This window comes from Engystomops pustulosus, chromosome 1, assembly GCF_040894005.1.
Source record: "Engystomops pustulosus chromosome 1, aEngPut4.maternal, whole genome shotgun sequence".
In the NCBI taxonomy this organism is placed as follows: domain Eukaryota; kingdom Metazoa; phylum Chordata; class Amphibia; order Anura; family Leptodactylidae; genus Engystomops; species Engystomops pustulosus.
The window spans coordinates 32,710,085-32,737,110 of NC_092411.1; the positions used below are offsets into that span (position 1 = coordinate 32,710,085).

At 43.2% G+C, this 27,026-nt stretch overlaps 2 protein-coding genes across 3 annotated transcripts in view; one reads left to right on the forward strand and one right to left on the reverse strand.

Annotated features, from left to right (window-relative positions):
* Positions 1 to 731: 731 nt before the first annotated feature.
* On the reverse strand, positions 732 to 26,569 carry CENPK (centromere protein K). Its single transcript, XM_072137229.1, has 11 exons — positions 26,322 to 26,569; positions 22,054 to 22,080; positions 20,457 to 20,585; positions 14,070 to 14,126; positions 12,023 to 12,095; positions 9,927 to 9,973; positions 7,175 to 7,257; positions 5,564 to 5,662; positions 3,901 to 4,036; positions 2,795 to 2,848; positions 732 to 1,060 (listed from the first exon to the last, which is right to left on the reverse strand). Exons 1-11 carry the CDS (start codon positions 26,322 to 26,324, stop codon positions 902 to 904), a joined length of 867 nt encoding a protein of 288 aa, XP_071993330.1. The 5' UTR covers positions 26,325 to 26,569; the 3' UTR covers positions 732 to 901.
* PPWD1 (peptidylprolyl isomerase domain and WD repeat containing 1) overlaps positions 10,037 to 27,026 on the forward strand; it is a 31,493-nt gene continuing 14,503 nt past the window's right edge. Inside the window, exon 1 of one of the 2 annotated variants that reach the window (XM_072137216.1) lies at positions 10,037 to 10,154. Coding sequence is in view for 1 of the 2 variants with exons in the window: in XM_072137209.1 (XP_071993310.1) it covers positions 26,500 to 26,692 (193 nt within the window). In the remaining variant the exon portion in view is untranslated. Of the gene's footprint in view, positions 10,155 to 26,326; positions 26,693 to 27,026 lie in introns of those variants that run through there. The other variant, XM_072137209.1, reaches the window with a different exon arrangement.

Here is a 27,026-nt window from a genome sequence, read left to right on the forward strand (position 1 = left end):
CAGTGCATCATATTTCTGTATGATGCAAAGACTCTCCATATGCCGGATGAACAGCAGGCAGACACTGTAAAAGTTTTGCAATGTAGTTTTGATCAAATGGCTTCTGTAGATAAAGCAAAAGTATTTCAGTCATGGACTCGTAGCTTGGATAAGCCATCTTGGATTTAATGAGGTGGGGTAATACGTTGCGAGGTGCAACATCAAGACAGTGAGACGGAGATACGTCAAACTACAGATGAGACTAGGTGCCCCACATTATAAACCAAGATCAAGTGCGCTGAGATAGCCTTTGTCTATTCTAGAAGGTCCGTTATGAGTTTGTCCCAAGAAAATAGTTCTGTGTGTTTTAGGGCTTTCCTGGACCGAACCTCGTAACGCTAAACTGAACTGACATGGTTCGGTCTGGGAAATCCTGCAAATATATGGAGAACTCACTCATGGGCAACCAACCTAAAAGTGGAAGAGATGGAAAAGAAGAAGGCTCCAGACTGGTCCTTTAGCCATCATTGTAACAAGGGTCCTTCAGCTGTAGCTGCCATTGGTGGTCCTGTAGCAGGCACATCATGGTATAATTTATTAATAAATGTAAAGTACTGACATTTTGGCACTCCAGATAATGGCTACCAGTTCACACGCACTCTTTGTTTGCCTTGTACCATCCTCTAGATGCAGAAATCCTCACTTCATACTCCGGCCCGTCTCATACTTCCATGTAGTTTGTGATGCACAAGTTAAAATTTAAAGAGATCATATTTATTTTACGATAAAACAATTTACAGTCACAAAAATAGGTTAAAATATCACCAATAAAAAATACACTTTCTGTATAAAGACGGTATTAAAAACTTAAAATGAAGGCGCCTGATATATCATTAAAATAAAGTCTATAAAACAGTGAAGTTCACTGATGAAAAGCCTCCAGGCGAATGCGCTTTGCATCTGCTGGATGCCTCAATGCAATTCCATACCGGAGCAACAACTCGATGTAAGGAGGCCAGTACTCGTCCTGGACCAGAATGTACGGGTCGTTGGGTGTGTTCATGAGCTGGTTGATGAGAGTCTGAGATGTAGAAAGGAAGAAAAAAAAGCTATAAAATAATTGACAAGTTTAGAAAACTATTTTTACATTCTTCTGGGGTCTGGTTTCTGGACCCTCAACACTTATAGGGTGTTCCCATTGCAGCAAATTTATGTTATTGTTTGTATAATAAAAAGTTTCTAATATACTTTCTGTATTAATTCCTTGTGGTTTTCTAGATCTCTGCTTGCTGACCATGGTCACACAGGTGCACGCCACATTGGTATCACACAGCGCTGATTACTCTTTGTGATACTAACGAGCCGTGCACCTGTGTGACCATGGTCAGATTTCTGTCCACTGGAAGCAAACACAGAAGCTTAACAAGTAGGGCACGTTACCAGTGTAAATCCTGACAGGACTCTTGGGTGAGTTATGATTACTCTGCCCGTGCAGAGTGACTACCAGCTGAGTGTGAGTTGACAGAAAGCTTTTTATCATTGTGTATGGGACGGAGTAATCAGCGACTCTCCCTGTCAATTACTGTGTGTGGGCAGAGTAATCAGGGCTCTTCTTATCAATCACGTGTTGTGGGCAGGGTTATCAGGACTCTGACTGTCATTCACTGTTTGTGGGCAGAGCAATCAGAGTTCTTCTTGTCAATCGTGTCAATCACTGTGTGTGGGCGGGGAAATCAGGACTCTCACTGTATTGTATTCTGTTTTCAATCAGGAAAGCAGAAATCAGCAGGTTAACATTAAGCGATATAAAGTTACATTATGTATTATTATCTTTATTGTCTTTAGTCGGTCAAGCAGATCCTGAGATTCTGCTCCGATGGTCGACAGTCAGGAATGTAGAACTAAAAGCGACTGTTCCCAATGATTACATGTTTATCAACTAGAGATCTGCATTCTAGAATAACTGGTTTTATATGACTACATCATAAAAGGGCATTTTCCCCTGGAAGATGTGATTACACATTGCATAAGGTTCTGGTGTCCTCCTGTTAATAGGCCCATCACTCTTCTCAGGGTCTATGTCACAGTGACCCAATCCTTGGTGTCCAGGAGATAATGTCTGGAGATAAAGTACTTAGTGACTATCATACTCTATTTGGATGAAGAATGTGTAACGGATGAAAAACCTTCTACAATGAGAAAACTACTCTGCGATAAGGGATCTGCATTTCTACACTACAGGGTGAGGCACAAGTCCCAGGACACCCTTCTATATCAGAAACCAAGCAAGTAACGGTAGGACGTGGCCTATTGTTTAAGCAGTGTCAGGAATGTGGCCGCCATCTGGCATCAAGGACAAGTTTTTATAATGGGAAGGAGGCCCAAGATCAAGATCTCTTGTGCTTCAAAAGTTATCAACACAGAAATTTGCGCCAACAACCGGGAACGTTCCCTGTGATGCACAGCTATGTGCCGCCTTGTCCCTGGCGCTGCACACAGAGCTGAAGGCGCTGGATCCAACTGTTATGAACCCACCTGAGAATTTGTGGAGAAGCTCGGTGTTAATAACTTTTGAACAACGAGAGAAATTACAAATATGACGCCAAGCGATTTCTGGTCTTTGACCTGATACACGACCACCTATTGGAAGAACTTGCCTATGTTTGGCTCTCAAGATGGCAGCCATGTTCCTGACAAACCTCAAAAACAGACCCCTCCCCCATTACTTGCTGTGACATCAGACATGTCAAATTAACTTAAAAATTCTGGGGCTTCTGCTTTACCTTGTATTACAGTGAGACACCATATAACTTACCTCTAAAATAACATGTAGACGTATCCACTGCACACGAGGCTCTTCAGAAACACCCTAAAAGTGTTTTAAGAGAGACGTGGGTAGCATTAATGTGTCATATATAACATATTCCTTCCAAGACGATCACATTACGCATAGGTTTTTGCAATGCATGTATACTTGTATGTTAGGTAACAGGATTTTGTTGTCAAATATTATAACCCCTTTTCCATTCCACAACTACGTACAGGCGATTCTGTAAAACCAATCAATGACACTACTTACACGAAATCATACTCATGCTTTAAACATAACTAAACATATCTTTGAAAACTGCTATTATACAGCAGTGGAACTATCCCTATATTGTTCCTCTCCATGACTGTAGGGTTCCACATTCCAATCGCTGAATCATCATCTATGCAAATGACCCCATGTCTTATCGTCTTTCCTCTTAGCTATGTCCTGCACAGTCACGTCCTTCCTGTTCGGCCACTCCTCCTTCATTCATCCCTCCCTCAGAAATTCTCTTCAGTGAGTCACACAGCCAGAGAATGACTGACGAAGCAGAGACGAGTTAATTGAGCTGAAGAGAAAGCAGCCTCCTTGTAATTCAGGAAGCTGGAGGCGTGGTTGAGCTGGAAGAACATGAATGAATATGTATAGATAGCATAGATGCATAGATAGCCGCTGCTGACATCATAGAATGTGTGCCGGCAGCGACAGGTCTGGTGCTGACTTGAGAATAAGCAGAGTTTGGGTTTTACAGCAGATTTTTTTATGTGAAAAACTCAGTTCCGCTTGATTATACACAGTAATAAAACAAAATTAAAAAACAAATTGCAAAATACCCGTTTTATTTCGTTCCGCTGCAAGAAAAAGTTAAGAAATTTCAAGTATCATTTTATATTTACCATAAAAATTAACACATTGGAAAAATACAAATGTTACCGCAAAAAAACAAGCCCTCATATGCCAATGCCAGATACATTTCTTTTAAAAAGTTATGTCTTTTGCAATTTGAAGAGGGAAAAACTTAAAAAGGGCTGTGTCCTGAAGTGCATTTTAGGCCGTGTCCATAAGGTGTTAACCATAGGAGACCCTGTTATGAATCTTTCCCCACATACCTTTTTCTTCTTGATGCTGTTTTTATGCTCCTCAGGAAGAGGGAAGTGCTCCTCTAAGAACTCTCCAAATGCAGACAGCAGTTCCTCTCTATAGGCTTTCACTTTCTTAAGTTTATTTTTCAGTTCTTGAAATGCACTTGGAAGAAGAAGACAAATGCAGAAAGTCAAGACCAGCTCCGACTTTTATTCCATTGAACATGAGCAGAATGCAAGGAGGAGGATTATACCACTGTACCCCCAGCACCAGGGATATCCTGGAGGACATACAGTGTATGTATGTTATGTGCTGGATATAATATCTATAAAGACATACATACAGTACATGCATGGGACCATCCTATACAAAGATATACATACAGTAGGAGCGAGGTAAGTTACTATATAAAGACATACACTCACCGGCCACTTTATTAGGTACACCTGTCCAACAGCTCGTTAACACTTAATTTCTAATCGGCCAATCACATGGCGGCAACTCAGTGCATTTAGGCATGTAGACATGGTCAAGACAATCTCCTGCAGTTCAAACCGAGCATCAGTATGGGGAAGAAAGGTGATTTGATGCCTTTGAACGTGGCATGGCTGTTGGTGCCAGAAGGGCTGGTCTGAGTATTTTAGAAACTGCTGATCTACTGGGATTTTCACGCACAACCATCTCTAGGGTTTACAGAGAATGGCCCGAAAAAGAAAAAACATCCAGTGAGCAGCAGTTCTGTGGGCGGAAATGCCTTGTTGATGCCAGAGGTCAGAGGAGAATGGGCAGACTGGTTCGAGCTGATAGAAAGGCAACAGTGACTCAAATCGCCACCCGTTACAACCAAGGTAGGCAGAAGAGCATCTCTGAACGCACAGTACGTCGAACTTTGAGGCAGATGGGCTACAGCAACAGAAGACCACACCGGGTGCCACTCCATTCAGCTAAGAACAGGAAACTGAGGCTACAATTTGCACAAGCTCATCGAAATTGGACAGTAGTAGATTGGAAAAACGTTGCCTGGTCTGATGAGTCTCGATTTCTGCTGCGACATTCGGATGGTAGGGTCAGAATTTGGCGTCAACAACATGAAAGCATGGATCCATCCTGCCTTGTATCAACGGTTCAGGCTGGTGATGGTGGTGTCATGGTGTGGGGAATATTTTCTTGGCACTCTTTGGACCCCTTGGTACCAATTGAGCATTGTTGCAATGCCACAGCCTACCTGAGTATTGTTGCTGACCATGTCCATCCCTTTATGAGCACAATGTACCCAACATCTGATGGCTACTTTCAGCAGGATAATGCGCCATGTCATAAAGCTGGAATCATCTCAGACTGGTTTCTTGAACATGACAATGAGGTCACTGTACTCAAATGGCCTCCACAGTCACCAGATCTCAATCCAATAGAGCATCTTTGGGATGTGGTGGAACGGGAGATTCGCATCATGGATGTGCAGCCGACAAATCTGCGGCAACTGTGTGATGCCATCATGTCAATATGTACCAAAATCTCTGAGGAGCTTCCAGCACCTTGTTGAATCTATGCCACGAAGAATTGAGGCAGTTCTGAAGGCAAAATGGGGGTCCAACCCGTTACTAGCATGGTGTACCTGATAAAGTGGCCGGTGAGTGTACATGTCATATTATGAAAGACATAGGATGCTCAGGGTTTTATTACAATCACCTTTTCTGAGAAATATTTTCACTCTGATTCTTCAGTTCCTGTAGTTTTCCTTTTAGTGCTTCCAAAACTTCCTCCTGTTCGGCCAACCAGCCTTGTTCACTAGGGAAGATAGCAGAAACGTGTAATTTTAGATTCCTATTTAAACAGGTCTGCCCATTATTCTAGAAAACCAGGGTAGGCGGTTCCGGTGTTGATCCGTTACTTCCGGTCCATGGCCCTGCGCATGGCTGGTAGTTTCAGTGGTTGATGGGACCTGCTTTTGGCCAATGAGTGGCCTCCTTAGATGTAACGTTGTGTACCAGAAGTTACATTTCGGGGTGCTAAGAAGCCACTTCTTAGCCAGAAGCATAATCCATATGTGAATGTTTTATTTATACCCCCAAAATTTTCAATTTCTAGACCGCACCTCCATTTTGTTTTAACCCCTATAAAACACATAAAGTGTTAACTAACTTCTTAAAAGGTAATTTTCATAAGTTTATGGGTGTAGTTTCCATAATTTATGAGTCTTGCTATTATTTAAGCCTCTCACAGTTCAGCAGGTCCCTCTGAATACAGATTTTTGCGCTTTGCCAAAAAATGGCACCCAAAATTTTAAGCCTCATAACATTGTAGAAAAATAACCACATCAACAGAAAGCAGACATTTGGGAAATGTAGGCTATGAATTTATTTGGGTGCTATGACTATCTGCTTGGGTGTTTGCTGCAATATGTCCGTGAGCCCTCCCCAAACACCCACAGCCAACACGTGACGCAGTGATACATCACACATTGTTAAGGGGTTAAAGAAAATCCATCATCAAAATCCATTATGATAATCCAGGGGCACTCACAGATCTAGGCACCATGACTGTGGTCATCTTCTTATATATGTTATCCACGGCCTCCTTCCATCTAAGATCAACTTTTAAACATTATGTTATCATGCCTGAAGGCCTCTGGGGGTGTTCCCAGAGCCCCTCCATGCTGTAGTTTCACAGACTTTTACACTGTGTAACTGCAATTCCCCTTCCCACTCTGTGCTGAAACTTCTTCTCTTGCTGTAAAATTAGATCATGTAAAGAGAGGGGGGGAAGTGCTGAGGAAGCTGGTGGGAGGGGGAGACAGTGTAACAGCCTGTGGGTTCTCGGGGTGTTAACAGCATAATTTTATAAGTTGAATTTAGAAGGAAGGAGGCCATGGATAACAAATAGAAGAAGATTACCACAGTCCCGGCGCCTGGATCTATGAGTAATGTCCCTGGTTTATCATGATGGATTTTGATGTAAGATTTCCTTTATTTATCATTCTTTGAAAGATAAAAGGGGAACAGTTCATTAATTGAGAATAATGTAAAATATTGATCCACTGAAGCAGAGGACAGATCATAGGATCTCAGTAATGAAAACCTGTAGACACGTGGAGAACTGTACATGTGATGTAAGTGATGGCTGATGGAGGACACGTTCAGGGTATGGTAACCATATGTCCAAGGCTTTTCACAGAAGTGAGAATTTATCATAGGATGAGGCTACTGGATTCCACAGAGATCAGTGGTTTTCTCCAGAGGGGTCTGTAACACATTGTACACAATCTCCATGTTCTCAGAACGACTAGAAGACAATTCTTACTTTTCCAAATCGCTCTTCAGCTTCTTGTTCTCTGACCGAACAGTGGAAAGCATCATCTCCAGTTCTCCATCTACATTCTGCAACTACAAGGAGAGAAGAACGTAAAAATGACATCCAGTAACTTGTATACAACTTCCCTCTGTGATAAACTAACTTATCATTGCACCTTAGAGAGGTATAATGTTAGAAGTGAGTCGGGGATGCCATACACCCATGATCATTGCATTAAAGGGGTTATCTGGAGGTGGAAAAACATGGCTGCTTTCTACTAAAAACAGTAAATAAGCTCCATTCATTACTGACGACCTACAGCAGGGACGGAAAATATTCAGACCCCACGAAAATTTTTACTCTTTGTTTTATTGCAGCCAAAAATAACAAAAATTTTATTAATTTTAATTGAACTCATATACCCCATAGCTGTAAGGATTCGGCCCCCGGCCATAAGGATCCGGCCCCCGGCCATAAGGATCCGGCCCCCGGCCATAAGGATCCGGCCCCCGGCCATAAGGATCCGGCCCCCGGCCATAAGGATCCGGCCCCCGGCCATAAGGATTCGGCCCCCGGCCATAAGGATCCGGCCCCCGGCCATAAGGATCCGGCCCCCGGCCATAAGGATTCGGCCCCCGGCCATAAGGATCCGGCCCCCGGCCATAAGGATCCGGCCCCCGGCCATAAGGATTCGGCCCCCGGCCATAAGGATTCGGCCCCCGGCCATAAGGATTCGGCCCCCGGCCATAAGTAACCCCCCCTTTTTTCTTACATAAAGTTACTAAGGGGGTGCACACCGTAAGTGCTTTCATAATCTGAACACACAACGTTTGTTCACTTAAAAAAAAATTGAAAGGGGTTTGAATACTTTCTGTACCCATCTATAGGTCATCGGTGTATAACATAGATGTACATTGAGTGGAAGCTCCATGTATTGTCAACCAGTGGTGTCTGGGAACGTCAAAAAATACATTGTGCCCACTGAGCTGTCTGCTGTGAGATAGAATAGGAAGGGTGCGTGGCTGAAGGAGGGAAGTAGCAGGACTTGCCTTATCAGACTGAGCTGCCTGCTGTGAGATAGAAAAGGAAGAAGGCATGGCTGAGAGAGGGAAGTAGCAGGATTAGCTGTATCAGATTGAGCTGTCTGCTGTGAGATAGAATAGGAAGGGTGCATGGCTGAGAGAGGGAAGAAGCAGGAATTGCAGTATGAGACTGAGCTGTCTGCTGTGAGAAAGAATAGGAAGGATGTGTGGAGGAGAGAGGGAAGTAGCAGGACTTGCTGTATCAGACTGAGCTGTCTGCTGTGAGATAAATAAGAAGGGTGCATGGCTGAGAGAGGGAAGTAGCAGGACTTGCTGTATCAGACTGAGCTGCCTGCTGTGAGATACAAGAGGAAAGGGGCATGGCTGAAGGAGGTAAGTAGCAGGACTTGCCTTATCAGACTGAGCTGTCTGCTGTGAGATGGAAAAGGAAGGAGGCATGGCTGAGAGAGGGAAGAAGCAGGAATTGCCGTATCAGACTGAGCTGTCTGCTGTGAGATAGAAAAGGAAGGAGGCATGGCTGAGAGAGGGAAGAAGCAGGAATTGCAGTATCAGACTGAGCTGTCTGTTGTGAGATAAATAAGAAGGGTGCATGGCTGAGAGAGGGAAGTAACAGGACTTGCTGTATTAGACTGAGCTGTCTGCTATGAGATGTTGGTAAGCGGCAGAACTTGCTCCAGCGCCTAACAGAGGAGCTAGAGTTTGTTTGTGCAAACTGTATACTGCTTTTATAAGTCCTGCACTGAAGAGAGGCTTCCGTCGGCAAACCCTCCCATAAGGACGTGACTGGTGGAGGCTGCAGTGATAGTTGACTTTGTGGAACTTTCTCTCATCTCCCTCCTGCATCTCTGGGGCTCAAACACAGTGATCCTAGGGTTCTTCTTTACCTCTATCACCAAGGCTCTATTCTACCTGTCCCCTCTATAGAATGTGCATATCTCCTTGTACTCCCCACTTTATAATTTGGATGATTTTTTTTCTTAGTACTGGGTATTTTGCCGTTCCTCTGTTATTCCCCTTGGAAGCACGTCGACCTGTCAACTAGGCATTTCTTTGCCAATGAAACGTGTAGCCGTGAAACAGTTTATTGACTATGGGTCATGGTTGCATCAAGTTTCCCATACAAGTTCCAATAGGAATAACAGAGGGACAACATTTTGTAAAGTTGCAAGACAACACATAGCAGCATTTGTACTGCAAAGCCGAAATGTCAGGGTTGTTGGTGCACTTTATATAACATTTTGGGCATTTCACCCCTTGTTAAACTGCTTCTGTTTACCCCGGGCAGGAGCTCCTGGATCCAGACCCTGCAGCAGGCGCTGGTTTTGCAGCTGGTAAAGTAAAGTAACTGTAGCTAATAGTAAATAAAAAGCCTGAATGTGAACCTACAGGAATGATATCATAGGCGGTGACGGGTCACAGGTTTCATCAGGTTATTTCCAGTGATAATAAAAGAGAAGTCTATTTTTATGAACTGTGACATGAGCTCATGAAACGACGGCATTAACGTGTCGTGTAGCATTGTTACACCGCGGCGCTGACGTCAGCCGGCACAGTATGTTTTCTGGACGCTACAAGGAGAGGAGGGGGGGGGGGATGCGTCAGTTTCTACTTACGGAAAACACAACCTAATCAATAAGTATTTTAGCAGGAAAAAAAAAACCTTTGCTCCGGCTGCCAATAACACAGGCTGCTTATGGGAAATCCAATGAGAGGGTTACCTCTTCTTTTCCAGCGGCGAGCAGAACATCCTGGTTGTTGGAGATTACTAAGAGACATAAAACAAATAGTAGTTAATGTTTGGCCTTTCCATGGCAACATATTGACAGAAGACGACTTCTCAATTTCCTTTGCTGTCTGTGAGGATCAGGGCTGAGCCAAGGATGACAGCACCGGCCGCAGCGCTGGACAAATTAAGGATTTCAATCACCCCCGAGGTCTTTCCTCTGGTAGGTAGCCGAGATTTTCCAAAACCACGGGATTTGTGATGAACCAGGAAAAACTGATTAATGTGATTTCTCGTTTGCAATCGCTTAGAACGGTGGAAGTTGATGAAACCCATGTCTCGATAAAAGCCATTACTGTCTGCAAGGACTTATGTGTATGGCAAACAGGTTAATGACACTGAGGTCATCGGAAGCCGCCAAAGGAAAGGGGGGAAACAAGTCGCCGACCCGCAGAGGATAAAGACACACATGGGGCTAAGAGGAGCCGTCACCTTCCTTATCAAATGATAGTTTGTTGTGTTTACCTCTGTTATTCCTCCTAGAAATGTTAAGATTAATGGATGATTTACACTCATCAGCAGTCAGCATAAGGTTCAATAGGATTCATCAAGCTAAAGAGAAACTGGTGACACTAAATTGTCAAAATGTTCATACACTTCCAGCAGGAATAACAGAGGAACAATACAAGGAAATTATTAATATTTCATAAATACATAATTACGAAATCCATCATCAAAATCAAGCATGGATAAACCAGGGACACTAACTCATAGATCCAGGCCCCGTGCTAATCTTCTTACATTTGTTATTCATGGACTGCTCCCTTCTAAAATCAACTTTGCTCTGGATTTGTTGCCAAAGCCGCTATGTGCTGCACAACACTGTTCAGGAGCACTTTCTGTCTACTACTGTGTGAGATTACAGCAGGTAGAGGGGGGATTGCTGAGGGAGCAGACGTACTCCTGCACAGTGTAATAGCCTGTGAAGCTACAGCATAATTTTAAAGGTTAATTTTAGAAGTAAAAAGGTCATGGATAATAAATTAGGAAGATTACTGCAGTCACAGTGCTTGGATCTATGATCAGGTGCCCCTGGTTTATAATGTTTGATTTTGTTGGTTATCCTCCTTAAAGTTAACATTTCAGGAGAGGCGAAAGGTCTACTTTCAGTGTGTCTTGTCTGTGTATTATGTGGTTGGTTTAGTGCTCTGCGCCTTCAATAGAATAAAGTAGGGGTGCTGGACCCCCACTCCATCCATATGTTATCTATACATATATATTTTATATTCCGAGCAGCTTCATTGTGATGTGGCCTCCTATTTCTTATATGTGTGTATTGAATCCATCTATATAAAATATTGAAGAGATTTTCGTAAAGTCACAGTTAGTAATATGAATCCAATTCCTGCCCTTTTTTCAATGCCTGTTTCTCTGGTTCTGAAACATAAGACTCTTATCTTAAATATAGAACCATATCGCTGTAGGTACCGTAGAACCGAGCATACAGGCATTTGAAGTGACACTTCTCCTGCAGCCTCTAAACTTGACACATCTCCAAAATATGACCTGTCTCTGCTCATTTTCATAGGACTTTGAAGGACATTTATTTTTTTTATAGGTAAATGGACAAGATTTCACTTAAGAGATGGAATTCTATAAAGCGCCTTCATTCCCTACCTGTGGGTGCTGGTAGTTTAGTTTAATGGGGTAAAAATTGGCTACATGTTCCTATTCCAGCACTGTGGCCTGTGACTGGCTGACCTCTATAGAGAGAAACCAGACCATAAGGACTGGCCAAATAAAGTTGGTTACCCACAAGCAAGTTTGTTTCGACCAACGAACTCCATGCACTTGCAGGATTTACCGGACCAAACCTAGAATCACTGAAATGAACTCTGCAGGTTTGTCCGGTTCTGTGATTGTAGGTTCAGTCAAGTAAATACGATAAAGTGTATGGAGCGAGTCTGTTGAACCAAACTGCTTATGGCCACCAAATTATTTGATTTGTACAATTTGTATTCATTTGTTTCTGTTGTTTTATTCCCAGAACCCTTCCATGGGGTCTTGTACATTTCTCAGTGGGACACTTACTCTCGGGTGACTTCTCCTTCCACTGCTCATATTCGGCTGTGAGGGCCTTTGCTTTCGTCATGAGTAGAAACAGCTGGAAAGAAACATTGACATCAAAAATCAATATCAATAAGAAAAAAATAAAAAATTTATAAATATAATATATACACATACATATATATATATATATATATATATATATATATATATATATATATATATATATGTGGTTAGACCTCATATCCATAGGATAGGTGAGAAATACGCAAAAAAGACCATGAGGCCTATACCTATATTATATATATATATATACATACATATACATACATACATATACACACTCACTGGCCACTTTATTAGGTACACCATGCTAGTAACGGGTTGGACCCCCTTTTGCCTTCAGAACTGCCTCAATTCTTCGTGGCATAGATACAACAAGGTGCTGGAAGCATTCCTCAGAGATTTTGGTCCATATTGACATGATGGCATCACACAGTTGCCGCAGATTTGTCGGCTGCACATCCATGATGCGAATCTCCCGTTCCACCACATCCCAAAGATGCTCTATTGGATTGAGATCTGGTGACTGTGGAGGCCATTTGAGTACAGTGACCTCATTGTCATGTTCAAGAAACCAGTCTGAGATGATTCCAGCTTTATGACGCATTATCCTGCTGAAAGTAGCCATCAGATGTTGGGTACATTGTGGTCATAAAGGGATGGACATGGTCAGCAACAATACTCAGGTAGGCTGTGGCGTTGCAACGATGCTCAATTGGTACCAAGGGGCCCAAAGACTGCCAAGAAAATATTCCCCACACCATGACACCACCACCACCAGCCTGAACCGTTGATACAAGGCAGGATGGATCCATGCTTTCATGTTGTTGACGCCAAATTCTGACCCTACCATCCGAATGTCGCAGCAGAAATCGAGACTCATCAGACCAGGCAACGTTTTTCCAATCTTCTACTATCCAATTTCGATGAGCTTGTGCAAATTGTAGCCTCAGTTTCCTGTTCTTAGTTGAAAGGAGTGGCACCCGGTGTGGTCTTCTGCTGCTGTAGCCCATCTGCCTCAAAGTTCGACGTACTGTGCGTTCAGAGATGCTCTACTGCCTACCTTGGTTGTAACGGGTGGCGATTTGAGTCACTGTTGCCTTTCTATCAGCTCGAACCAGTCTGCCCATTCTCCTCTGACCTCTGGCATCAACAAGGCATTTCCGCCCACAGAAGTGCTGCTCACTGGATGTTTTTTCTCTTTCGGACCATTCTCTGTAAACCCTAGAGATGGTTGTGCTTGAAAATCCCAGTAGATCAGCAGTTTCTGAAATACTCAGACCAGACCTTCTGGCACCAACAACCATGCCACGTTCAAAGGCCTCAAATCACCTTTCTTCCCCATACTGATGCTCGGTTTGAACTGCAGGAGATTGTCTTGACCATGTCTACATGCCTAAATGCACTGAGTTGCCGCCATGTGATTGGCCGATTAGAAATTAAGTGTTAACGAGCAGTTGGACAGGTGAGCCGGTGAGTGCATGTATATATATATATTTTTTTTTTTTATTAGGCCTCATGGTCGTAGTACAGCTCTACACCAATGAGTATTAGGTTATTTCTGAGGCCATTGTGGGTTTTTCTTTCATTAAATGAAGGGTACTAACAATTTTGTCCACGTGTGTAGGTAAACGGGTGAGATTTCATTCCCTACTTGAGGGGGCTGGTAGGTTTATGGGGTAAAACCTGGTGACAGCTTCCAATTACAAAAACCCGCACAGTTCTGAATACATATTGCCTTCTTGTTGTCCAAGGTTACGCACGATCAAATTCAGCCGAAACCCAAAGGATTTACTCCTGGCTGCCGAATCTACATAATCATGAAAATAATGGATAGAATGTCTTTGTATGGCAGCTCACGTTCACATTGCTACAAATTGGAAAACCCCTTATCAGTCGCTCATCACCAGGATGACCAAATGCATGTGACTACATATTTATTATTTGTACACAAACACACTGTACACATAATAAAAACAGTCCTAAAATATACATAATATAACCTCACCTGCACATCAGTATCGGGCAAGACCTCGGGTTCCATCACCATGATCTGGTTCTGGCACTGTCCAACAACAGAAACATAGTCAGTACAAGATACTAAAGATAAAAGAGGCAAGTTTATTATTATGAATGTTTTGTTCCAACCTGTAGAAATACTTAACATGTCTAAGGCTCCTTACACGAGAATGTATGTGGGCTGTTAATACGGCCGCATCACAACCCCCATACACATCCAGTATATTCATGTTCCTCCTGCTCAGCTGTGCCTCCAGCTTCCTGATTGGCAAGACATGTGCTTTCTCTTTAGCCGAGTACTTGGCTCAGATTCCTCATTCCCCCCTCCCTCAGGTATGAGAGAGGCTGGCTGTATGTGACTTGCTGAAGAGAATTACTGCGGGAGGGGAATGAGGGAGCAAATTTCTCTTCAGCAAGTCACACACAGCCAGCATCTCTCTCATTCCTGAGGGAATGAGAGCAGAGTACTCGGCTGAAGAGAAAGCACGCCTCTTGTCAAACAGGAAGCTGGAGGTGCGCCTGAGCTGGCAGAAGATGGTCAACTTTACAAATGGACTGTGGAAATTTACAGACCTGGAGAGGAACAATATAGGGATAGTTGTTCTACTGTATAATGGCCGTTTTCAAAGATATGTCTAATAAGCGTGGGTTAGTTTAAGTAAAACTACGTTTGACTTCAAGTTAAAATTATTAACACTGGAATAAAACTTCACCCCTAAACTAAACCAATTTTTCGTTACAGACAAATCAGAAAACTCAAAAAAGAAAATTCTCACTTCCTACAGAATGTAACAGTTCAATCTTTAGTTTTCTTTCCTGCCTCCCTCAAACATATGTATCATTGGTTTGTTCATACGGTATTGTGCAATCATAAAGGAGGATAAAAGAATCGGGGACCCTCATATCTGCCATCAGAAGGGAATCAAGACAGAGTCGGGAGGCCCTGTAGACATAAGGTGTTCAACTGAACGAGCTGGAATCGGCAGGTTTGGTGGGAAGTGTTGGTGGTCACATGACTGTAGTGGCCAACCAGTGAAAGAGAAGAGAAGCAAACCAATGATGTGATCGTTTGCCCTGTAAAACTTCAGCGATCATGTGATTGATACTTTTGGCCCAGCCAGGGGTCAATAGGACAAAGAGCAATGCTGCAAGAACCGTAAGCTACAGCTACTTGTGAATCTTATTCCGTTGGATTTTCCGGCTTGATCCCAACTCAAATTAAAAGGGGTTGTCCACTTTAAGGGCATTACAGCAGATATTCAATATTATTTGTGTAATAAAAAGTTATACAATTTTTCAATATACCTCCTGTATCAATTCCTTACTGTTTTCTAGATCTCTGCTTGCTGTCATTCCATAGGAAGCTTTATTGATTACTTTAATGATAAGAATAAGTGGCAGACTACATTCAGTATGGACACGGGTATTTATTCCAATATTCTTCTGTTATTTAAATTGGTAGAAGTTTCTAAATGTCAACTGGGATAACGCAGCTCAGATTTGGTAAAGAATCCCACTGATTTTATTACATTACATCATTTTTATAGTATTTGGCTCACAATTATTTCATTCTGCTAAAAAAATATTCCAGAAAGGAAATTGGACAGCAACGCACTGGACATATATTCTTTGCAAGAGCCAAAGCCCTTAACCTATTGCAGGCGAACGTCCAGAATGATGACAACTTTACAGTCTTATCACGGCAGGTGTTTTTCTTCCAACAGTACCTTTGTTAAAGGAGTTGTCCAGTTTTCATGACTTAAAGGGAACCTGTCAGGACTCTATATGCAATCTGGTCACCTACTTCTATCTGCAGGCAGCATGTTATAGAGCAGGGGGAGCTGAGCAGATTGTACAGTGTCCTATATGCAGGTAGCATGATATAGAGCAGGGGGAGCTGAGCAGATTATACATAGTGTCCTATCTGCAGGCAGCATGTTATAGAGAAGGAGGTCTGAGCAGATTGTACAGTGTCCTATACGCAGGTAGCATGTTATAGATCAGGAGGACCTGAGCAGATTGTACAGTGTCCTATATGCAGGCAGCGTGTTATAGAGCAGGATAAGATTAGCAGATTGTACAGTGTCCTATCTGCAGGCAGGAAGTCATATAGCAGGATGAGCCGAGCAGATTTTCCTTAATGTCCTATCTGCAGACATCATGTTATAGAGCAGGAGGACCTGGGCAGATAGGACACTATGTACAATCTGCAGGCAGCATGTTATACAACAGGAGAAGCTGAGCAGATTTTATATAGTGTCTTAAATGCAGAGAACATGTTATAGAGCAGCAGTAGCTGAGCAGTATCTTAGTTATTTGGAAGTCTATTTTTTCATATGACAATGTGTCTGTGAGGCTCATTGCATGTTTTGTAAGTTTTTCCATAACAGTCTTTGTTGGATGCATTTAAATAATATGACATACGGACATAAATAAAACCCCCAACATGTAGAAACAACAGAGATAACACACAGACAAAAAATATATAATAAATGAACTGCACATTGCCTCAGTTTTCTGGATAAATCAAGGTTATAGCAGACTTTCAGGGATGGCAGAGGACATGGGCTGTGAATTATCAATGTGCATAAGGTCCACAGCAGACATCTGAGGGAGGGGGGAGAGATGGCACAGGCTGTGCACCAGTGTAGAGAGGGAGGAGACAATCTGGGCCAGAATCTTCTGTGGGAGATAGAAATCAGGCTTGTCCTCCAGTCTATAGCCGGTACAGTGGTATCATCGCACTTGGGGTACTGAGCCATGTTTATTTTCACAGAATATGGCAGGCATCCGGCTTGCCATTATTGAAACCAAAAGGAATGGGTGGAGCCGCACAGCAGTATAGGGGTTTGTAAACAAAATTCGGGTGCAGGCCTCAGCAGACCCGACTCACAGGTAAGCAGACGAAAACTCCAGGTAGCACTCCTGATGTAGAAGAGGTGTTTATTCACCCAAAGGGAAGGTGTAACGTTGCCGCTCCTCACTGGAGATATTTTTGAGCATTCCCTTTATTGGTGTTGGTACTGGAGAAGGCAGATTTCTTTAAAAAAAACTGAGTTTATGGAGGTGGTTTTATATATTCAGTGCCAGAAGATTTGGACAATTTTTCTGGAACCAATACCTGGGATAATGAACATCATCACGAGTGCCGTTACTGACATTTTCCCTCTTTTATATTACAGGGGTTTTCCAAAAAACAAGAAAAAAAAATTGATTCACTCCATCTTTCCGGGAAATGCTCCCAATGTATATTCTCAGCAGAGGCAGTAGAAGCCTATGGGAAGCAGATGCATCGTATTGCATCCCTCCCCGCAGCCTTGCTGAGTGGATACATCACTCAGCAGGAGGGAGGACGCCCGTGATGTCACTGTCCATATAAGGACTACACCACATACATTGGCAGCAGCCAATCATGGGCTGCCTGCACTGTTCATATAGGCCAACAGACTAATGATCCAAGTCTGGTGCAGCAGAAGCAACAACATACAGGGGACTGCACCTGCTACATAATGGCCGCAGAGATTTTCCAAAATGTAAGGAAATCTTCATAAGAGATTGTGTGACTCTCAATAAAACAGACAAGTTAAGTCAATGCGGAGGGAGGGGTTTAGCAGCACTGCCGTTATGTCTCTTTTCTGTCTTCAAAATTGTTTCGGCTGATGTGCAGCAAAATTGTGACTTTTTGAGGCAATCCACATGTTTCACTTCAGGGAACTTAACCCGTTCCCACCGAGGCCCTTTTTCACTCTGCACATTCAATAACTTTTTTTTAATTTTATCCATGTAAAGAGCTGTCTCAGTGTTTGTTTTCTGTGTAGCAAATTGCACTTCACAGTGACGGTACTTAAAGTGGTTATGCGGGTATAAGAAGTTACTTAGGGCCAGGCTGGGGCAGGCTATTTAAAAATGTGTACTTTAACGTGTACTTACCTGCTCCAGCGGTGCCGATGTCCCGCGCCGCGGTCCGTCTGATCCAGGCCCCTGTTTGTTTACAGGGGCACAGAAGCCGTGCACAAGGAGCTTCCGTTCCACGATGTGGCTGGCTCTTCCCATCCGTCTCGATCTTTCAGCATTGTAAGCGCTGGGAGATGGTGTCGGATGGGAGCTCCCGGCCGGCCAGAAGCTCCCTGTGCACCCTTGTAAACAAACTGCCGCACAGATCATATGGACCGCGGCGTGGGACATCAGCAGCGTCGGAGGCAAGTACACGTTTATTACTTTTAAATAGCCCGCCCCTGCCTGGCCCTAAATTATTCCTAAGCTCGGATAACCCCTTTAATATGTGTACTGGGAAGTGGGAAAAAGAATTCTGAAAAAACACATTTGCAAAATTTTCATGTTTTCTTACATTTTTACGTCTTTTATTGTGCTCCCCAAATGACTTGTCTTCTTTATTATTTGATCGGTACGATTACGGGGATACCAAATGTATATCGTTTTCATTGTGTTTTAACCGGTTAAGGACCGGGCCCTTTCCTGTTTTTTCATGTCCATTTTTCACTCCCCACCTTCAAAAATCTATAACTTTTTTATTTTTACACGTAAAGAGCTGTGTGACGGCTTGTTTTCTGCGTAACAAATTGCACTTCTTAATGATGGTATTAAATATTCCATGCCATGTACTCGGAAGCGGGAAAAAAATTCCAAATGCAATGAAAATGGTGAAAAAACGCATTTGCGCCATTTTCTTGTGGGCTTGGATATTACGTCTTTCACTGAGCGCCCCAAATGACATGTCTACTTTAATCTTTGGGTCGGTACGATTACGGGGATACCAAATTTGTATAGGTTTTATAATGTTTTCATACATTTACAAAAATTAAAACCTCCTGTACAAAAATAATTTTTTTAATTTTGCCAACTTCTGGCGCTAATAACTTTTTTATACTTTGGTGTACGGAGCTGTGGGTGGTGTCATTTTTTGCGAAATTTGATAATATTTTCAATGATATCATTTTTAGGACTGTACGACCTTTTGATCACTTTTTATAGATTTTTTTAGATTTTTCAAAATGGCAAAAAAGTGCCATTTTCGACTTTGGGCGCTATTTTCCGTTACGGGGTTAAACGCATTGAAAAAACGTTATCATATTTTGATAGATCGGGCATTTTCGGACGCGTTGATACCTGATGTGTTTATGATTTTTACTGTTTATTTATATTTATGTCAGTTCTAGGGAAAGGGGGGTGATTTGAAATTTTAGGTTTTTTTATTATAATTTTTTTTTTTTAAACTTTTTTTTATTTTTATTTATACCATTTTTCAGACTCCCTAGGGTACTTTAACCCTAGGTTGTCTGATCGATCCTATCATATACTGCCATACTACAGTATGGCAGTATATGGGGATTTTCTTCCTCATTCATTACAATGTGCTATCAGCACATTGTAATGAAGGGGTTAAAACGAAATAGCCTCGGGTCTTCGGAAGACCCGAGGCTACCATGGAGACGGATCGCCGCTCCCCGTGACGTCATCCCAGGTAAGATGGCGGCGCCCATGCGCCGCTATCTGTTTGAGGCTGCCGGCAGCTTTGCCGGCAGCCCACGCTGCAAAAACACCCGCGATCGGTGCTAGCACCGATCGCGGATGTTACCGGTAAGCCCGTGAGCCCTCTCCATGCAGCGCGACGCGACCGCCGCCGTGAATACACGGCGGGCGGTCGCGAACCGGTTAATACACTTTAAAAAATGAAAACATTCTGTACAAAATATCTTCTGGCGCTAATAACTTTTTTTTATACTTGGTGTATGGAGCTGTGTGAGGTGTCATTTTTTGTGAGTTGAGATGATTACATTTTTTTATATGTTGCAAAATGGTGAAAAAGTGGCGTATGATCAAATGCTACAGTGGTGTATGATCAGACCAATAATCAGAAGCTATACAGCCTTGGGCCTTACAAAGACTTGAAGCTGTCATTGCAACAGATCATCGGTTTGTGAGGACGTTACGAGAGCGTCAATCGAAGCCAATAAGGCAGTGCCCATGTGGGTGGCAATGTGCAGCAAACACCCACCTTGTATGGAGAGCGCTCAGCCTGTGAGCCCTCTTCTTACAGCGGGAGCCAACGCGTGACGTACTAATGCATCACACATGGGTAAGGGGTTATGGGTGCAAACCCACTCCACTTCTTCATTGGTGCAGGGAAAATTTTGGCACTGGTTTGTGACTTGATAGTGAAAAACTCACAAATTCTCTTAAGACATTAAGACCTCATGTGCCAAAATGTACAAAGTACACAACAAGGATCTAAAAACAGTGGAGCAAGATACCTGCCCAACAACCTGCCCCAAAGAGTTGAGATCACAACGATGTTATCTCATCCTGATAGTCGTGTCAGTAATGGGATAGTCCCAGGAGTTATAGATTTACATACCTGCCCAATTTGTGCCCAGATTTCTTCACAACGTTGTAACAATTCCTCGCTGCCTTGCATGGAAGACGTTTGTAAGTCAGGGGGGAGGTCATGCTGGTATGAAGACATGTGTCTTGCAAGATGTTCAGTCTGCAAAATTAAGACAACAGTTTATGTGTTGGTTTTTATCAAGCATACCACACAGTACTAAGGCTGTGCGGAGCGTTTACTCTCACAGCTAGTGCCCGCTGCTCATGGCATGTGGCCAGTTTCAGTGTGATGTGTTTAGCATCAAATCTGGTGCCCGGTCTTCATGGTATGTGCACAGCTTCTGTGTGGCATGTTTACTCTATGCCGCTGGTCGTGGCATGGGCACAGCTTCTATGTGGTGTGTTTACCATCACAGGATGGTGCCCGCTATTCAAGGAATGGGAAGAGTCTATGTGTGGCGTGCTTACTCTTACAATTGGTGCCCTCTATTTATGGTATGGGCATAGCTTTGGAGTGGCGTGCTTACTCTCACAGCTGGCACCCGCTGGTAATGGCATGGGCACAGCTTCTGTGTGGCGTGTTTACTATCACAAAATATATGTACAGGTAGTCCCCTACTTAAAGGGGACCTACCACCACGATTCTACCTATAAAGGTAGATCGGGTGGGAGGTGGATGAATGGGACGTGAGGATAGCCCTTTTTGGGCTAATCCTCACGTCCCGGCTATGCTTTAGTAAACTTTAATGCTGGTATATGCAAATTTTGTTAAGCGGCTACTGGGGCATGGAGTAGCCGGACATGAGGCTACTAGTCGCGGCTACTCCACGCCCCAGTAGCCTTGTTCCTCCGCCTACCATGTAATCTTCAGCGCGCAGCTCCTTGTAGCTGCGCGCCCTCGTCCGAATAACCTGCAGGCCTACAGGTGCGCGCCCATAGCTCCGAGGCCGGCGCTACTGCGCATGCGCAGAACGCCGGGTACTCGGTTGATGGCACGCAGCTACGAGGAGCTGCGCGACGAAGATTACATGGTAGGCGGAGGAAAGAGGCTACTGGGGCGTGGAGTAGCCGCGACTAGTAGCCTCATGTCCGGCTACTCCATGCCCCAGTAGCCGCTTAACAAAATTTGCATATACCAGCATTAAAGTTTACTAAAGCATAGCCGGGACGTGAGGATTAGCCCAAAAAGGGCTATCCTCACGTCCCATTCATCCACCTACCTACCGTTCTACCTTTATAGGTGGTGGTAGATTTTCTTTTAAGGACATTCGACTCTTTTAAGGACCTCTCTGCCCACTGTGACCTCTGGTGAAGACTGCTATGATCAGCCATTAGGTGTCTGTAGTGAAGTTTTATTGATAATCCTTGGTCCCATTACAGCAAAAAATGTTAAACTCCAATTGTCACTGGGGCAAAAAATGTTTTTGTCTGGATCTACAATTATAAAATATACACAATTGTAGCTTTCCCTGTAATGTACTGGCGAGTCCCCCTCTAATAACAGCTTATAGTAGGGATGCTGCCATCATCTTCCAGTCTGCTTGTGCCAACCCAACGTTTCCAAGAAGCGGAATACAAGCAAAAAGTGAACGTAACAAACTAGATCTACTAATAACGCTTGTACCTACCTCTTTTAGAAGGTTGTCCAGAGGGTCCTGCAAACAAATAAAAATATAATATCAATGCACAAAAAGTGACTGCCTTCTCATCCTATTGTATTGTGTCTACAGCTCCAATGCAGATCTAAACTATCAACAGCTTCTATATTATAGACTTGTCTACCTCCGTCAACTCCATAGAGATAGACCCTCCGTTCTTGTGATCTGTGAAGGTCACATCACTGAAACCGCCACCAATCAAAAACTTAGGTCCTTACTTTAAAGGAAATAGAGGTAGGACCCCCTTAAAGGAAATCTACCATTAAAATCCGGCATCTGGAAACACAGGGAGTCAGCGGTAATGTCAAAGACATTACAGAGAGTATGTCCGACTATGCGATTAGTGTTAATAAACATCAGTATTGCAGGGTATTATAATAAACAAGCACTGGAACGATTGCTTATTCACGTCCCATAGTGGGACAAGCAAAAACGTTTAAAAAAAAAGTAAAAGAAATGTTTTTAAATAAAAAAATAAATCAGTAAATTAAAAATGCCCCCAAAGCCCCATTACATATAAAATCTACACATACGATATAATCTATATATAAATCTACAAATCTACTGTATCTCGTAGCATAAAGTAAAAATCATCATACAAACCCTATTATATATATATATATATATATATATAGTATCGCCATGTCTGTAATGACCCGTACAATAAAAAAAAATAGTTATTAAACTCACATGATGTACGGCGTTTAACTCCTTAAAGACGCAGCCATTTTATAGCTTAAGGCTCAGTCCCATTTTTTGGATTCTGACCTGCGTCGCTTTATATGGTTATAACTTTTGAACACTTTTACTTATCAAAACGATTCTGAGAATGTTTTTTTCCCCACATGTTGTACTTCGTTTTAGTGGTAAATTTTGGCTGATAAGTTTTGCGTTTATTTACAAAAAAAGAAAAAATTATGAATTTGCCATTTTCGAAATTCAAAATCACCGCGTTTTCAGGCAGATACATTTACCACCTAAATAAGTTGCTGAGTAACATTTCCCATTTGTCTACTTTACATTTTCATCATTTTTGAAATATCTGGATAATTTATTTTGATGTCACGCGGCTTACAAAATTCAGAATTGACCATTTTGGGGATAAATGCCGTTTTGAATGAAATTTTACATATTTAGCATCAAAACCCCCTATGTATCAACCCATTTTCAAATCTGCACCCCTCAAGCTGTCAGAAACCGCTTTTAGGAAGATTGTTAACCCCTTGAGATCTTCATAGTAATTGAATCAAAATGGCGGTGAAATTTAGAATGGTCAAATTTTGTCGGTTATACGATCATTTAGCCCTAAAATTTACACATTTCTAAAAGATAAAAAGAGAAAACCCACCATAAAATTTGTTATGAAATTTCCCCCGAGTACAGAGACCCCCCACATGTGGACGTTTTATGGGCGCACAGCAAGGCGCAGAAGGGAAGGAGCGTCCTGCAGCTGCCAGGATTTTAGTTTCCTCAATGGCCCCCTTTGTAGGCTCTAAAATTTTCGCTTTTCCATTATTGGTGCCATGTGACGGCAATTTTTTGCGGGATGAGATGCTTTTTCCCGTGTTACCATTTTGGGGTTGTTATCCCCTATTGTTCAAAATTTCAGAACTTTTTTTGAGGTCACGAGTAGAAAAGCATCAATTCTGTACTGGATTTTTTACTTTTTAATTTTTTCGTGTTCACCGTATAGCCCAATAATCATGTTATCTTTATTCTATGGGTCGATACGATTACGGGGATACCAGACATGAATATTTTTTCTTATGTTTTACTAAATTTGCCAAATAAAACCCTAATGTGGGCAAAAACCTTTCATTTTTGCTTCGCCGTCTACAGAACATTTTTACTTTTTTGGCTACGGAGCTGGTAGAAGGCTTGTTTTTTGCGGGAGATGTTGTACTTTGCACCAGTATCAATCTGGAGTACATATGTTTTGTTGATCATTTTTTATTGCATTTTTAGTGGGATTCAATAGGTAAAAATCATAATTTTTGGCAGATTTTTAACAGTTTTTTTTTATGCTGTTCATCGTACGGGTTCAATAGTTATTTAGTTTTATTCTATGGATTGTTACGGACGCGGTGATACTATATATGTGGGGTTTGTGTTATGATTTAGACTTTTTTGGGCGTTATATGTCTCTTTATATGTTTTGGGGCTTATGGGCATTTTTAGTGATCTATAAACGTATTTTTTATTGGAAAAACATTTTTTTTTACTTGTTCCACCATGGGACATGAACAAGCAATCATCTGATTGCTTGTTCACGGTAATACTCTGCAATACTGATGTATTGCAGGGTATAGCAGTGCCAGTCTATGCACATGCATAGGCTGACACTGTGCCTTTAAGATGACGTCACAGACGCCATCTTAAAGGCACTGCCTTCAGGCATCTCTGGGGTCCCGATTGGACCCCAGAGATGCCACAGCAATGATCGGCGCCCCCGAAAACGGCGTGGGGGAAAGACCGCGGCATTTAACAGGTTAAGCACCCGCGATCGGAGCCCACTCCGACCGCAGGTGTTAGCCGGGGATGTCAGCGGGAGATTACCGCTGACATCCCGCGACCCCCGATGCCGCTTCGGCTCCTGTGCAGAGCTGAATCGGCATCGTCTCTGCGCAGTAGCTGTACTGCGCTGAGCGCTATTCGCAGAGCGCTAAGGGGTCCAAAAAAAACACCAAAATTTATGAAGGTGATCAAAAAACGTATCCATACGAAAATAGTATCTATAGACCTAAAATTAAAAGAGTTATGGAAAGTTAATTGGAAAATGGCGATGCAAAAAAAATCAACAATATCCTGTAGTCCTGCCATCACATACATCAGCATATGTCTCTGAATTCCATAACGAAAGTCCTCGTTGCTCTCTGTCCATGTACATTTTCAATCCGGGTATGTAATGTAATTAGGCAAATCAACCTCTCCTCAGCTGTTGTGATGTGTTTCAAACACAGACAAAAACGCGGCGCGTTCACATGTTCTGCTAGTGCCGCGTTCATAAAGGGGGCGGAGTTTGGGGCGATCGCATATGCGTTTCCAGAGAAACGCATGCGATCGGGTTATTAATCGCATGCGTTTCCCGGGAAACGCATATGCGATCGGCCCGAGCCCCGCCCACTATGCGCTAGCGGAACGTGTGAACGCGCCCTTAGGGTGATGCCACACGTGGCGTTTTGAATGCGTTTTTGGCCTGTTTTTAAGCAGTCCGTCAAAAACGCATGCATTTTTGACCTGTTTCAATTAAGATAATTGGTCAAATCTTGTCAAAAACAGATGCGGTTTCAAAAAGGCCGAACTGCTTAAAAACGGGCCAAAAACGCCACGTGTGCCAGCACCCTTAGGTTGCAGTCACACGATCGCATATGTGTTTCACAGTTTGAATGGAACGCTAGAGGAATGTGTGACCGCGGCCTTAAGCTATAAACTGGCTGTGTCCTGAAGGGGTTAAATCCCACCTTTCCCTAGAACTGAAACCAAAAATTAAAGAAACATAAAGATGTCAGGTATCCCTAGGTCCCAAACCGCTTGATCCAAGATTTAAAAAACAATTATTCCAGATTGAGGAGCCATTATTACTGAAAATAACGACCAAATCTCTAATTTTTTTTAGCCATTTCACAACACACAAAAAGTTTAACAAAAAAACCATCAAAAGGTCGTACAGTCCCCAAAATAGTAACACTAAAAATGTCCTCTCATCCCCCCCAAAAAAGAGTGACACCTTACACAGGTCCGTACACTGAAGTATGATAATGCTAATGTGGAAAGTAGTTTTTGTACCAAAAAAAAAAATTCTTTTTCTTTTTTTTTTTAAATTTACTTAAACATAATATAACCTATATAAATGTGGCATCTCTGTGTCCGCACTGACCCCAAAGCAGTAAAAACAACCCCAAAAAGCAAATGTCACAAATGCGTTTTTTTTGGTCTATATTATTCAGCAAAAAACTGAAGAGCGATACAAAAGGGGGTATTAATCAAGCTAAAAACCTCACGTATAATAACATTTTAGTGTTTTTCTTTGATTTTCCAAATTTGCCGCATTAACACCCCCGTGCCCCCTCCCTTCTTCCCGAGTCCTCAACATTTTATTGAGCTAAGCACAAATTGGGGTAACAACGACTCCAGCAAAAAAAATAACGCTGCCTCCCTTTATGTGTTTATTCACACTACGGATATAACCGCAGCCCCTGCTCCTCCCACATGTCCCTCCCGCGTCCCCGTATCGTTACCATGGTAACAGCGGCTCCGGTCACCCCCTCCCGGGGTCAGATCAGGGACCAGACCACCCGGGATCTCACACACACGAATCTGGCGCCTCCGGCAGCTATTGGCAGTCCCGGTATCGTGACGTCATCTGCGAGCGCGACCGAGGGGCGTGTCGCAGGAGTGTGACGTCGTACGGCAAGCATGGAGGATAGGAAGCGGCGAGCCCGGAGGAGCAGCAGCAGCAGTAGCAGCTCATCTAGTTCTAGTAGTGAGGAGGAGAAGCGGCCGAAGAGGGAAGAGCCACAGCAGAGGAAACAGGAGGAGGAAGAAGAAGAAGATGGAGGGTGGGTCGGACCGCTGCCGGCTGAGGCGACTCACAGCAAGAAGAGGAGAGGTAAGTCCTGGGCTTCTGCTACAGATGTGCCTCTCATTGCTGCCCTCCACCTTGTCTGTGCGACAAGGAGGACCCACACCCACTCTTATGGGGCCACAAGGAAATCCCCTAAAAGGGGTTCCCCCCGTGGTCCTCCAATAGTGGGGGACGGAGGGGTTCCCCCCGTGGTCCTCCAATAGTGGGGGATGGAGGGGTTCCCCCCGTGGTCCTCCAATAGTGGGGGACGGAGGGGTTCCCCCCGTGGCCCTCCAATAGTGGGGGCGGAGGGGTTCCCCCCGTGGCCCTCCAATAGTGGGGGTGGAGGGGTTCTTCCCCGCCCTGTGGCCCTCCGGTG

Bases quoted from the DNA above. Each gene is read 5' to 3' on its own strand.
- CENPK (XM_072137229.1), bottom strand. The intron at 20,586-22,053 runs GTAGGTACAAGC...TTAATTTTGCAG, and splicing joins TGGACAACCTTCTAAAAGAG to ACTGAACATCTTGCAAGACA. The intron at 1,061-2,794 runs GTAAGTTATATG...TCTACATCTCAG, and splicing joins GTCTACATGTTATTTTAGAG to ACTCTCATCAACCAGCTCAT.